This window comes from Paramisgurnus dabryanus, chromosome 8 (genome assembly GCF_030506205.2).
Source record: "Paramisgurnus dabryanus chromosome 8, PD_genome_1.1, whole genome shotgun sequence".
Lineage (NCBI taxonomy): Eukaryota > Metazoa > Chordata > Actinopteri > Cypriniformes > Cobitidae > Paramisgurnus > Paramisgurnus dabryanus.
The window spans coordinates 21,792,338-21,806,148 of record NC_133344.1 but is presented as its reverse complement, the minus strand read 5'-3'; the positions used below and the strand labels follow the sequence as shown (position 1 = coordinate 21,806,148).

The 13,811-nt window shown below is 42.3% G+C and overlaps 1 protein-coding gene across 2 annotated transcripts in view; it reads right to left on the bottom strand.

Moving 5' to 3' along the window:
• Window positions 1-881: 881 nt before the first annotated feature.
• Window positions 882-13,811, bottom strand: part of ssh2a (slingshot protein phosphatase 2a) — a 28,809-nt gene continuing 15,879 nt past the window's right edge. For both annotated transcript variants that reach the window (XM_065280983.2, XM_065280982.2), the window contains 13 exons: window positions 10,348-10,457; window positions 9,796-9,860; window positions 9,582-9,703; window positions 9,434-9,499; window positions 9,276-9,341; window positions 8,964-9,158; window positions 6,311-6,404; window positions 5,929-6,057; window positions 5,077-5,123; window positions 4,829-4,975; window positions 4,484-4,684; window positions 3,248-4,076; window positions 882-2,598 (listed from right to left, as the gene is read on the bottom strand). In XM_065280983.2, coding sequence (XP_065137055.1) covers window positions 1,315-2,598; window positions 3,248-4,076; window positions 4,484-4,684; window positions 4,829-4,975; window positions 5,077-5,123; window positions 5,929-6,057; window positions 6,311-6,404; window positions 8,964-9,158; window positions 9,276-9,341; window positions 9,434-9,499; window positions 9,582-9,703; window positions 9,796-9,860; window positions 10,348-10,457 — 3,355 coding nt within the window. In that variant the 3' untranslated portion in view covers window positions 882-1,314. The remainder of the gene's footprint in view (window positions 2,599-3,247; window positions 4,077-4,483; window positions 4,685-4,828; window positions 4,976-5,076; window positions 5,124-5,928; window positions 6,058-6,310; window positions 6,405-8,963; window positions 9,159-9,275; window positions 9,342-9,433; window positions 9,500-9,581; window positions 9,704-9,795; window positions 9,861-10,347; window positions 10,458-13,811) is intronic.

Below are 13,811 nucleotides of genomic sequence, written 5' to 3'. Positions count from 1 at the left end.
AAACACAACATTCAGTTCCTGTCACACACATTACATCATACTGCACTGCTGCTGCTCTATGCCACCATGTGGCGCTATTGTTTAAACAGCAACGCAGCACCTCCGGGAATCAAAACACACAGGACAGTCTCGTATCAGTAGGTGACCACTTTTTCCAAAATAAGCCTTGTTACTTGGAGACTTAGTGGTGTTTTTGGAGTTGTATGGGAGGTATTGGTCAGGGTACCATTTTGGGAACAGGTGGGCATGGGGCACATCATAAAAAGTGTGTCCTTACTTCAATGGATGTTTTTGACATTTTAACGCTATAACTTACATACACTCTCCGCATGGGTGTTGATCAATCCTAAGCTCGTGCGCCGTGTTCAACAATTCTTGAACTTTGCACAGTTGATAAAGTTTACTGTTGACAGTTTTTTTTTTTACTGTTGACAGTTATCAGATGATTTCAAGCAGGGTTGACGTATTTTGTAGGCCAACCCGGAAGTTAAGTTACTGGTTAACTCGCAATTTTTTTATATTATATATATAAAACAATTATTGAAAATAAGCTGTGTTAAACAAAAGTGTTTACACTTCACAGGAGGCTAAATTCGGCTTTTAATGTTTTTAGTAAACGCAGTTACACTTTAAAATGCATACAATTTGTATTCATCTGTGAAGATTAACTTGTAGTACAAAACGTGTTAGTATCTTTAGCTTTTGGTAAACACAGAGTTTATTTTTTAGGATATCCAAAAGTCCCGCTAACTTCCGGGTTGGCCTACAAAAATACGTCATCCCTGCGGCACAGACACGTAGATGATCTTTGATAAAGATCAAAGTTTCGTGCTCTGTAATAATGTGCCAATCTTATTGACAGTACAGTATTGATTGTGACAGCATGAATGACAAAAGCATTTAAAATAGTGCAGTTTTATTATTTCATAATAGTCTCAGCTAAAGCACAGGATAAAAGAGTTCATGTCAAGTTTACATTGGTTTGCAAACAGACTCCTGACTCCACAAGCATACAGTCAACTCTACCGTTCAAACAGTGCAAAATATTCAAATAAAAATGCTATCTAAAAAACTTAAAACGATAAAAAAAGAAAAACAAGAAGAGTAAAGTGCATGTTTTAAGAAAACAACTCACTTGTTTGCATTGCTTGCTACCTGAAAGAGTTTGAACACAACTCCACATTCATTCGCTCACAAACGCCCTCATTCACACATACAGTAGCATATACACATCTGCAAACTTAGCTTAGACTTCACTTGACTTGCAGTCAGTCAACATGGCAACGACTGCACCATGTCGACGTTCAGTAATGGTCACATGGTGTTGTACAAAACACTCACTGTCTTTTTCTTATCCATTGCTTTGCGGAAACGCCGAACGGGGTGAGTTTTTGCATGTTGTTGTCGCGTTGACATGGCGGGTTGGGGTTCAGAGGGCCCAGCCCCACCCGCTTGCCTCTGCTCTGGGCATGAGGGTGAAATATGGGTGCAGTCTTTATTCCAGCCTGTCTCTGTTAAATGGTCACCAGATTCAGAAGAAAGACCCTGAGGTAGAACGCGCTGCTTTTTGTGAGCATCATCATGGCTGTGGGTGACCGGCGAAGAGTCAAATGTGGATAAAAAGCAAGAGGAGGCCTGAGGAAAGCCTGTAGCGGTGGGGTGAAAGTCCCAGTCGCTCAAATCGTGAGTAGAGAGCTCCAGTCGGTCCAGTTTTGCGAGAGACGCCGAGCGTTTCATGAGCGAGGGAGGAGTGAGACCAGCCTGTCTAATTCGGGCTTCAATTTCCATGGCTCTCTGCCACACCGTAGGCGCTTTGGGATCCGAGGTGTGATGTTCGCCCTGTAAAGAGTCCCACTTGCCCTGGGGTGCCTGGCTGTCTTCTGACTGTCCCACGCATAAACCTCCAGCCTCGTATAAAAAAGCCTGGAGCTCTCGGAGCGTCTCCTGGATCTTCTGCAACTCCTCGCTGCTGCGTGCCAGTCGACCCTGGGGCTTTAATATCTCATCCACGTCCGTCTCCAACTCGGTCACACCCTCCAGCCACAGCGGAGATGAAGAGGCAGAGCTAGGCTCCAAAGTAGGGTTCGACGTAATCGGATCGACCTCCACAGAAACGCTGCCTTCTAGATACACAGAGAAGGACGGATCAGGAATTATACCGGAATCCTCATCATCGAGCACTTTGGTGTTTTCTTCCTTTCTGTCTGTAGGTTTTTGGGGCTCAGTGTGGGTTTGTGTCACATTGTTTTCTGGTTGACTGGTGGAGGACTGCAGCTCTGGACAGTCCGAACACGGAGAGGGGGGAGTAGAGCGAGAGGAAGTTACATCTTGACCCTGACGCAATGTAAGCTCCAGTTGCTCGGTGGCCCGGCGCACAGTTCCTGAGGGACTTTCGGAGGGGGAATGAGGATCTGAAGCGGTTTCATCATCCACCTCCTCCAGTGTTGCTCCAGTTTGTTGTGATTGTAATGTCAGTGGCGGGCTGCAGGTGTGCGATATGGATTCCAGTTCGGTAACTATATGACGCACAGACACGCTGTTGTCATGAAGAGGAGGGTGGGGCTCTGCATCACTATTGATTTCCGAGTAGGTGTGACACTAGGGTAGAGAACAAACGAAACTATTACAAGAGAGGACAAACTATATTTTTCCACTTGACTTCAATATTTATCATTCTTTGTTGCATACTTAAAAAAAATCTGATTTTTTTCATGAGAAGTGCTATAATTGTTCCCCAGTGCTTCTATTAACCTAGAAAATGTGAAAAAGATCAACCCAGTAACTTAGTTTTAGTAAACCATTCTCTGCAAGCATGTGAAAAAATAGCTAATTGAAATTTGGCTCCCCCTATGATGCAAGATGGGGATTATACCGCCCCTTAATCTGCACTATCCAACCACGGCACTGCCATTTAGTTCAGAGATCAGCTCATTTGCATTTAAGAGGACACACCTACAAAGGGGCAATTTTAACATGCTATAATAAATTATCTATACGGTATTTTGCGCTAAAACTTCATATGCACTCTGGGGACACAAAAGATTTATTTGACATCTTACAAAGTTCTTGTGAAATGTCCAGTTCCTATAAGTGCCATTCTGGTTTATATCTGAAGGGGGCAGTGTTGCATTGACATCACTTGCCCACCATTACTGTGCCAAGACTTACAATTCATTCCCATTAGTTTCATAATGCCAGTTTAACTTTCAAGACAAAACAGTTTAGGATTTTTAAAGCCAATTCTTACCTCATCTCCTTCTTCATCGAGGCCCTCCAAGGGTGGGGTGCATCTGGAGTGAGGCGACCGCACAGCGGTCTGACTGTCCTGAGACAGACATTGAAACTTTTCTCTGGCACTAAAAAAGTCAATGCTATCCGTGCTGAGGTGAGATGCATCAGCATCTGCTGCTTTCAGATCAGCAGCGGTCGGGTTGTTGTTATCATCATTGGAGCTGTGTGAGAGTACCGCGGGGGCTTCTGAGGGGCTGTCAGCCTCGGGCGTGCTCGAAGACGGCAGATTTCCCTCAGCATCCAGACACAGTTCTATGTTTTGCAACACAGTGGATTCCGACACTCGATAAGAGCCGTTGTGATCGGGCGTGTCTGGAGACAGCTCAACACAGTCTGTTCTTGGCTCAGGCACATGGTGAGACGACTGGGCGTCGAGGTCTGGAGTTGTATCGCCCTCCTTTTCAGGCGAAGGAGTGAGGTGAAGAGAGGGTGGTGGGTGAGGATGAGCATCAGGGACGGGCTCAGTCAATGCTACTTTCTTTGACATATTCTGCTCGGGTACCACTGTGGCCGCCCGCTGTCTGATGAGAGGTGGGAGGAACGGGTCTTCGTGAGAGGTAATAGTGTTTTCCTTTGATGTTTCACCTGTGTGGTTGTCAACCACAGCATGCTGAGACTCGAGCACAGTTAGACACAGCATCTGCTGGATGGAAGGAGCACCATTATTGTTGTCATTTTGATGGTCAGAGCGGTCCAGTGTGCGTGGCGCTTTACAGATCATCTCATGACCCTCCGCCAGGTAGCTGTCCGAGTGTGAACGCCACAGCTTATTATGCCTCTGTTTGCTGAAGGAACGGACAAAAAAGCGAGAGAATGAGTTCAACGTGGACACTGAACACTAAGGGCGGTGATTTTTCTTTTGCCAAAAGCACACAGCTTGAGAATGCAGACATGAAAGCAAAGTATGACAGCAAAAGCTCCACAACAAAAGGAATGCGGAGAGACGGCAACTCGGACGTAACATTCGCATCAAATGACAATAGCGATGAAACGTAATGCCATTGTATCAAATCCAGGAGTGTTTACTTTATTGAAACTTTAACCACAGTCTCTCTTTTGACCTTCTTTGAGAGTATTACTTATAATCCAGAGTCAAAGTGTGTCAGTAAGGCTATTATTTAGCTCTTTATTCAAAAGGTACAGGTGTGTGTGGGATCAAGAGGCAATATCGGAACCAATGTGTGGACCGTACCTGGCCAGAAGGATTCCCTGGTACTCCTCCAGCTGTTTCATGAACGATGGGTTGGGTTTGGTGACCGAGCGACGCTCCTTTACATGGTCAAAGGCTCTCTCCAGATCCCAGCCATACTCCTTCATGGCATAAGCGATCACGGTGGAGGCAGAACGACTCACTCCCATCTTACAGTGCACTAAACATTTCACCCCATCTCTTCTGCAGCACAAGAGTTCAATAAAACATGTTTAAATGGTGTTGTATTTACCTTAATTCAATGCACATTTGTTTTTGCTGGGCATTGAAATTGGTAGAGAATGGTGAGGTATTTTATTTATCCATCTCAAATGGGCTGTTACTTACTTGGCTTTGGAAATGAACTTGTAAGTGTCGTTCCAATACTCCAAGAGGTTTGTAGCCTCCTCGTCATACACTCGGATGTTGTGGTACTCGAAAACCCCGGGAAAGAAATTATCAATCTCTCGCGTCACGTTCAGGATGTAGCGGACTCTGAGGAAATGAGCGCGGTGGTAAGATTAACAATGACTGCATGCAGCTGACCGGATGCATTCATTCAAAAAGTCTGGCCTGGGGATAACATTGTTGCTTACCCACTGCTTTGAAGCTCCTCAAGGTTGGACGCATTCCACTCAGAACCCTTGAAAGATAACCGGAAAGTGAACGTTAGATTTTAAACTACAAAGGACTGTTGCAGATTTGCGCATTTGAAGTGAAGGTATCTGATATGCGCTGAGAGCATTCGGGTAATATCATTAGGTTGCGTAAAGCTTTGTTAATACTCGACGCATCCGCATGAGCACGTTGGTGCGCGCGGCAAAAATGATGTTTACGCGAAGTGGGCGGTCGTGCACGTTGGGTGCGCGAGACCTCATTTCGCATTAAAGGTGTGCACGGTAATTTTTGTAACTGTGCAATCGTGCAACAGCGAGTGCTCAATAGGGCTGGGCAAAAAAAACTATTTTTCGATTAATCGTGTTTTTTTTTTAAACGTGGTCGATTAAAAATCGATTCTCAAAGAGCAGAATTGATTTTTTTTTCATATTTATTTCCAAAAACATTGAACGGAGGTACGGAACCATTTTATATTTCGCAAGCAGGACATATTGTGGCTTTTAATTTCATCCACTTGTAAACTGCTGTTCACTGTTCTTTTTTATTAATATAGTATTTGTATTAAATCTATATTCATTGAGTTGAATTGAGAATCGAGTATAAAAACCTACCCGAGAACCGGAATCGAAAATTTAATCGAGAATTGAAATAGAATCGATTTGATAGCTTGTTAATCGATATCGAATCGATCTGGAACATCTGAATCGATACCCAGCCCTCGCGTTGCGGACCAAAGCGTGAGTACAAACAAAGCATTAAGTGGCTTTTGCATCTGAGCTCCTTTGTTTTAATAAAAAAAAGTGTGATGGAAAAAGGGGTGAAAGACTGACCAGGAAAAGATGGTTGAAGATCTCGGTGGGACTGTCCATCTGCCCCAGGATGACGATCATCTCATTATCGATAAACTCCTTGAATTCCCGCAGGTTGCAGACCATCTGTATTTCCAGCTCCGTGCGGATCTAAGCACAAAACGTTGTTATCTAACCACGGCTACCAATGACATCACCAAATACTCAAGACTGGAAAGAAAATCAAATGCAAGTTTATGAAATAACCATTGCCACGTTTCTGAATACCAGATGTGAATAATCGTCTCTCAATATAAACAGAGGTGACAGCTCTGTCTGTTACTGTTTAAAGAATCTACTTGTTGTATTAAATCCATCAAGACTTAATGGTTTAAGGACTTAATTTCAAGCAATGTGATTGTACCTCTTTCGAAGTGACGTTTTCCAGGTCCTTCTGCATCATGATCTCTCTCAGACGTGCCTTGATCAGTCTCTCTGTGCGCTCCCTCTCGGTTGGCCTGTGTGCATTAAATCTAAAGTTACAAACCACAGCACACTCTCAGAAAAAGGTACAAAAGCGGTCACTGGTGGGGTACACTTTCAAAAAGTACACATTTGTACCTAAAGGGGTGCATATTAGTACATATTGATACCTTAAATAGTACATATTAGGACATTTTTAAGGGTTACAAGTCCCAGTGACAGCTTTTGTACCATTTGTACAGTTTGATTTTCCCGTAGCTCAACTAGGCATTCACCAAGGTCATGGGTTCGACTCTCTTACAAAAAATAGCTTAAATGCACTTTAAGTCACTCTGGACAAAGGAGTCCAGCAAATGCATAAATGTAAAAATAGTTGATCTCAGTGAAAGGTGTGGCCTCCCGTTACATAATTCTTTGTATGTCTGTGTCCTTTGGGTTTGGTGAATTTCTACTCAAACAAATCCAGACAGACATACAAAGACTTCCAATCCCAGCAAAGCCATAGCGTGCTTGTATATGAAAGGTAAATATGCGTCATCTCTGGGCCTCTTTAGTTGGGTTCACCTTGGGACAAGTGTCTCTTCGCTGATAGCAACACAAGCTCTGATTGGACCCCAAGGGAACACACTACGCTCTTAATCACTACCAGTAACCTTAATAACACAGCTTAATGTAGGTCAACACCATCAGCTGCTGATTGTGTACAAGAGGGTGATGTGTTCAACAGTCAGAGGGGTAAACCATCCTTCTGATTGTTTCGCATTTCAATATGTGGTATGGCCAAGCGTGTTTGCATATACCGGCTTGATTGACCTTTCAAAAGAAAAAAGGGCCTTGAACGGCCTCGGCCTGGGCTGACTAAACAATTTAACAAGTCTGTTGACAAATGCTCAGTCTGTTCTTTACACAAAAATACATAATGACCTCTAAAGATGTTAAAAAATTGTTAATATAGACTTGTTTTAATTGAAGGTTGGGAATATAAAAATAAATAACCAATTTGTCATTTTTATATGATCTACACCTTTGCGTCTGAATTTGGTTAACTGGTTACTAGCAGAAGCTGCCAATAATCTTCATTTCACCCATGTAAACAGACCTTAACTAAAGACCTTTCAACCCTTAAGGATTTCTATGTATTTCAATGACATAACCTCATTACCAAGGGTTACTCTGTCCACCATCTGCAACAAGCAGCCTTCTTAAACCAGCTTTTTCAGGCCACCTGTCTCCATCCATCTACCACTCCTATCCGTCTATGGGCCACCTATCTGTCTATTTTTCCGACTGTAAATCAATCCATCTCACGTAGAGCTATATATAGCAACCAGCCGTGGCCATGTCTGTTAAAGACAAAAACATATGCAAAGGGAAATCCCCCAACACATAAAACTACTGCCCAGGCCGCGTCGTAGATACACAGTGTTCGGATGGTGCTGTGTCTTCCAAGAAAATTTCAAGGAGTTAGTGGCATCCGTCTTGTTGATTTGGTAATAACACGCCCATCTTTCCACAGACCTATACTAGAACTAAACTCTGAGCTTGCATCATACAGATTAGATGTGTTTGTTTATATGTTTTGCCTTTTCAAATGCAATGCACAGCACACATGATGACCACCATAACAATACATGTGATTCATACGGGTGATTCTCATGAAATTAGACTTTTGAGGTGTCATGAAAAAAAAAGTTAAAAAGTAAATGCAAAGTAAGAGTATCAAAATAAGAAGCATACAGTTACAAACATCTCTTCATGTACTATTTTGCACATGATTTCAAATGACATCATACAAACCAATTTTGTTGTTTTTTCTACATTTAAGGGGGAAATTTTCATTACCGCAACGTGTCCATGACTGGATTTGGGATCTTTGATATGTAAATATTTATAATGAAAAAATCTAAAAAATTAAAAGCTTCAGTGCATGTTATACAATAAACATTAACAGTAAAGAAACATGTGGTATTTGGTGATCATTGGTCAATGAAGAGACAATAATAAGGAATATAAATGTGCCCAAGACCAATTTTCTCATCCTACGCAACAATTTTCAATCATTGTTTAAGCCCTTAAGGAATTAACATTTAAAAAAAAAAAATGTTGAAGGGACCTAATTGAGTGTGACACTCAAGATGGCTACCAGGTAAGCAGTTCTTATTTTTTCCTCTCCAGATAAAAGTTGAAATTTTGTTTGTCATGGTACCTGAACAACTTTTAAGTTCTCATTACTGAAACATGAGTTTGTAAATGCATACATTTAATGTAATATGTTACGGTAATGATAATTTTTTATAATGATAATCTAAAAAAAGTAAATAATTCTATGGGAAATATTTTTAAATCCTCTAAAAATAATGGTTATAGTAAGTCCAGACCTTAATCTTATATGTGCAAAAAAAACAAATTAGCTTCAAGGGCTTTTTAAAAATTCTGATGCTGGACACCTTCTAAATCTGGATTTCGTGAGAATCACCCATACAGATATTATTGACCCATGTACATTTATGCATTTGGCAGATGCACATATAGTACACCACAATACTGATACAAAAGAAAGAAGTGAGAACTACACTCGAGTACGCATTACTCACAGGTCGGTGAAGAGCACGGGCGAGTCTGCGCGGTAGGACTGTACATCTTGCATGGCATTCCACTCGTTAATAAAGTGCTGGTCGGAGGTCACGTGGCTCTGATAGTAACTGACCCATGTCAGGAAAAGACTGCCCGGGTAGTAGTTATGACATCGGGCCACTTCGCAAACCTTATGCAAGGACTGCAAGGCTGACCTGTGAGTATCCGAGAGACAAAATTAAATATGTGCATGGACTGAAAGCCACAAACCTCTACAATAGACTACATAAGGCCTATAATGGTAGCAGGAAGCCGTCTTTATAGACACTTACCACATGGCCTGCACAGAGACTGGTTTGAAGACATGAACTCTGTTAACAGTAGACACACTGAAGCCCCTGTTGTGAAAAACAAATCATAATCTTTAGCACACTGCAATAACTTTCAAAATAAGGAACTGGTTTGTGTGTGTGTATATATCATGCCTCACCCATCTCCATCCAAGTGTATAAGCGTATCGCTCCATAAGGGTAAGACCAGCCCAATAGTGCAAGTGCTACAGGAAACACATCATCACATTATGAGCACCACCTTAAAGCTTGATCTATCAACCAAAAAATGTTTCTTCCAATACTGACCGGTCTGAATTGCTGAAGTCCATTCCCAGCACAACATTCTCTTCTGTGTCCTGTCTGCCATTGGTGGAGACGATCACCATGTAACGTGTACGCTGGTGGTAAGCGCTCTCCAAACGGACAGCCTGTGAAACGACAGACAAAAACATTTCTAAATCTTTGTGCTTTCATCGGCCAACTGTGGTTAGATCGGTATGGTCCGGATGATGGTAGTTACCAGTCGGATGGTGTCCTCAGGGCGTAGCAGAGTGAACATGGTCTGCAAATGCTGCTGAAGGTCACCTAAAGAGGAACCATGAGCAACCATAAACCTTCGGTGTGTGACATTTGAATACAACACCTGTGATAGAGTCAGTTTCACTTCCTCAAAAACAGAATGCTTTCCTTGTCTGGTCTGTGTTTGATTAGCTTAGGGTTTGTAAATCATGAACAGAAATATTAAACCAGAGCTAAAAACAGGCATTGTTGTGATTGTTAACTTGAGGCAAACCTAATGTAATAATTTCACTACATTAGGGTAATGCTAAACAAATAATGCTACCTTTATTCTGTCATTTTTGCATACCCGATGGTAATGGGTAAGATGGACCTCATAACCAAATCAATGCTGTTTTCTGCATATACAGCCTTCATTAACATAATAAATGTCCTTTAGCTCAATAACAGCCTTCTGCATTGCCACATGGCACCGATCGTTTGCTTTGTGAACTTTCTTAGCTGGAGAATACAGTGTGCATAAAGATCCACATCTAGTGCATGTGTTTTGTACCTGTGTGTTTGTTACGCCGCTGTGTGATGCGGGGTACTGAAGGAGAGGAGCCATTTCCATGCGGGAGAAAGAGGGCGGCGCCTTTGACTGTTAGGAAGTTCTCGCTGATACTGAGGAAAACAATAGAGAGGGAGACTGTTAACCCACATATCATGCATACCAAAATGAAAACATGTGGCCTAACCCTTTACTAGAGTTCACAAAACCTAAGAATAGATATTACGTACAAATCTAACCGTTTCAAATGCAGCTCAATTTGCATTATTTGCGTTTACATGCTGGTAAAGACCATTCTTCTTGCACTATGACGACAAAAAGGTGCTCTCAGACAAGGTCCGCATGTGTGTTCAAGCAGGACTGTTTGGAAAAATCACCATGGAGAGATGCTGTTATTAAGCCCTGCCGGACAGAGGCCACGGACGCTCTGATAAAGAACGCTTGGAAACTCGTGACCTGTAGCAGCTGTCATTTCAATGCACTACCATCAGCTCAACACCTTCAGGAATGTAGAGTTTGTCTGATCTAAACCGCTAGTTGCTGTATTACGTGGCACAGATTTCAGACTTTCCACACATGAATCCAGCTTTTGAGGAGCGTGGGTAATTCTACGGAAATGCAAGCGCTTCATTCACCTATGCTATCTGGGCTTCGGGAAAGGAAGGATTATGGAGTTTTTCCGGATCTAAACCGCTAGTTGCTGTATTACGTGGCACAGATTTCTGACTTTCCGTACATGAAGCCAAAAATCACTCTCGTTGTTACTGCTTTTGAGGAGCGTGGGTATTTCTACGGAAACGCAAGTGCTTCATTCACTTATGCTATATGGGCTTCGGGAAAGGAAGGATTATGGAATTTATCCTGAACTAAACCGCTAGTTTCTGTATTACGCGTCACAGATTTTGGACTTTCCGCACATGAATCCAAAAATCACTCTCGTCGTTACTACTTTTAAGGAGCGTGGGTAATTCTATGGAAACGTGAGCTATTCATCCACCTCTGCTCTTTGGGCTTCAGGAAAGGAAGGATTATGGAATATGGAGGAACGCAAATGGCACAGATTTCTGACTTTCTGCACATGAATCCAAAAATCACTTTCGTTGTTACTTCTTTTGAGGAGCGTGGGTAATTCTACGGAAACACAAGCGCTTCATTCACATATGCTATCTGGGCTTCGGGAAAGTAAGGATTATGGACTGCAAAGTTTTTCCAGATCTAAACTGCTAGTTGCTGTATTACGTGGCACAGATTTCGCACTTTCCGCAAATTAATCCAAAAATCACTCTCGTTGTTACTGCTTTTGAGGAGCGTGGGTAATTCTACAGAAATGCAAGCGCTTCATTCACTTATGCTATCTGGGCTTCGGGAAAGGAAGGATTATGGAGTTTTTCCTGATCTAAACCGCTAGTTGCTGTATTAAGTTGCACAGATTTCGGACTTTCCACACATGAATCCAAAAATCACTCTCGTTGTTACTGCTTTTGAGGAGCGTGGGTAATTCTACGGAAACGTGAGCTATTTATCCACCTCTGCTCTGTGAGCTTCAGGAAAGGAAGGTTTATGGAATTTTTCCTGATCTAAACCGCTAGTTGCTGTATTACGTGGCAAAGATTTCTGACTTTCTGTACATGAATCCAAAAATCACTCTCGTTGTTACTGCTTTTGAGGAGCGTGGGTAATTCTACGGAAACGTGAGCTATTTATCCACCTCTGCTCTGTGAGCTTCAGGAAAGGAAGGTTTATGGAATTTTTCCTGATCTAAACCGCTAGTTGCTGTATTACGTGGCAAAGATTTCTGACTTTCTGTACATGAATCCAAAAATCACTCTCGTTGTTACTGCTTTTGAGGAGCGTGGGTACTTCTATGGAAACGCAAGCACCTTATTCACCTATGCTATCTGGCCTTTAGGAAAGGAAGGCATATGGAATATGCAGTTTTTCCTGATCTAAACTGCTAGTTGGTGTATTACATGGCACAGATTTAGGACTTTCCGCACATAAATCCAAAAATCACTCCTGTTGTTGCTGCTTTTGAGGAGCGTGGGCAATTCTACGGAAACGCAAGCACCTTATTCACCTATGCTATCTGGGCTTCGGGAAAGGAAGGATTATGGAATTTTTCCTGATCTAAAACGTTAGTTGCTGTATTACATGGCACAGATTTAGGACTTTCCGCACATGAATCGAAGTCATTCTCGTTGTTACTGCTATTGAGGAATGTGGGTAATTCTACGGAAACGTGAGCTGTTCATCCACCTCTGCTCTTTGGGCTTCAGGAAAGGAAGGATTATGGAATATGGAGGAACGCAAGAAACACAGAGGAAGAAAGAAAAAGAAAACAAAAACATTAAGCTCGACTGATCTCATTTCCCATCTCCCACTCACCCCCTGACCCAGCTGTTTCCTCTCTCCCTCTCTCTCTCTCTCTCTCAGCCCTAATATGCATGATAGCTGTTATAGGGAGTGCTTTTTGCATATACAAAAAGTTTTATGCGAACAGGGTTAGAAAAGGAGAACATCTCTTACTTTTTCTAAGAAATGTTTTATGCAAACAGGATAAGAAAAAGAAGAACAACTCTTACTTTTTCTCTTAAATTCTCTTCTAACCTCGCAAACTTTGCCTACACTCAGCACTTCACAAACCTCTCACTTATCAGCACATAAGAGGATACGAGCTGCAGGTTGATGCAGGGTTGCGACTAATTTTACACTCCTAAAAATAAACGGCTGTGCGAGCGAATGCAGATCGCTGATGGACTTTTACAGTGTTGGAAGCTACTGTATATCAGCTCATGTTACCAAACACAACAGCTGGGCGAATTCTGTGCAAAAGGAGAACAAAGCACACAAATTACTCGATTACAATGAGTTGCAAGATAACAGAATTTATATTTGGTGGAAAATAAATTCAAGAGGTGCGCTGAAGGGATAACTAATTCCAGGTTACATTTTACATCATGTCAACTTGACCAAAGTATTTCACGGCAACAATGCAAATACCAAAGACTGCAATTAATACGAAATGCAGCCTGCTAAACGCTGAAAGATTTTGCACCGTGGGTGCAGACACCATTTCAATTATGTGGCATGAATATGACCCGGAGGCCGAGACGGGCTGGTTGCAGCACAAGCAGCGCTGTGTTCGTGTGCAAGGAGCCATGCGACGCAATTTACACCCACTGGCATTTTACAGTGGCAGATATGTAAAGGCGGGCACATTCATACTGCCACACACTATCACAATAAATAAAGATCCTGATGCGTCAGACAGATGAGAGAGAGAGAGAGAGAAAATTGGATTGGTCTTCTTTTGGCATACAGCACTGGACATTACTTGTTAGGCCACAGACACAATCATCACTATGTAAGGCACCTTTGAGAGCCACGCAACAAGCCGAATATTGCCTGACCCACACGTGTCCCTGGCCATATTAGTCAGTTTCTCACTAGGAAAGGGATAAATATAG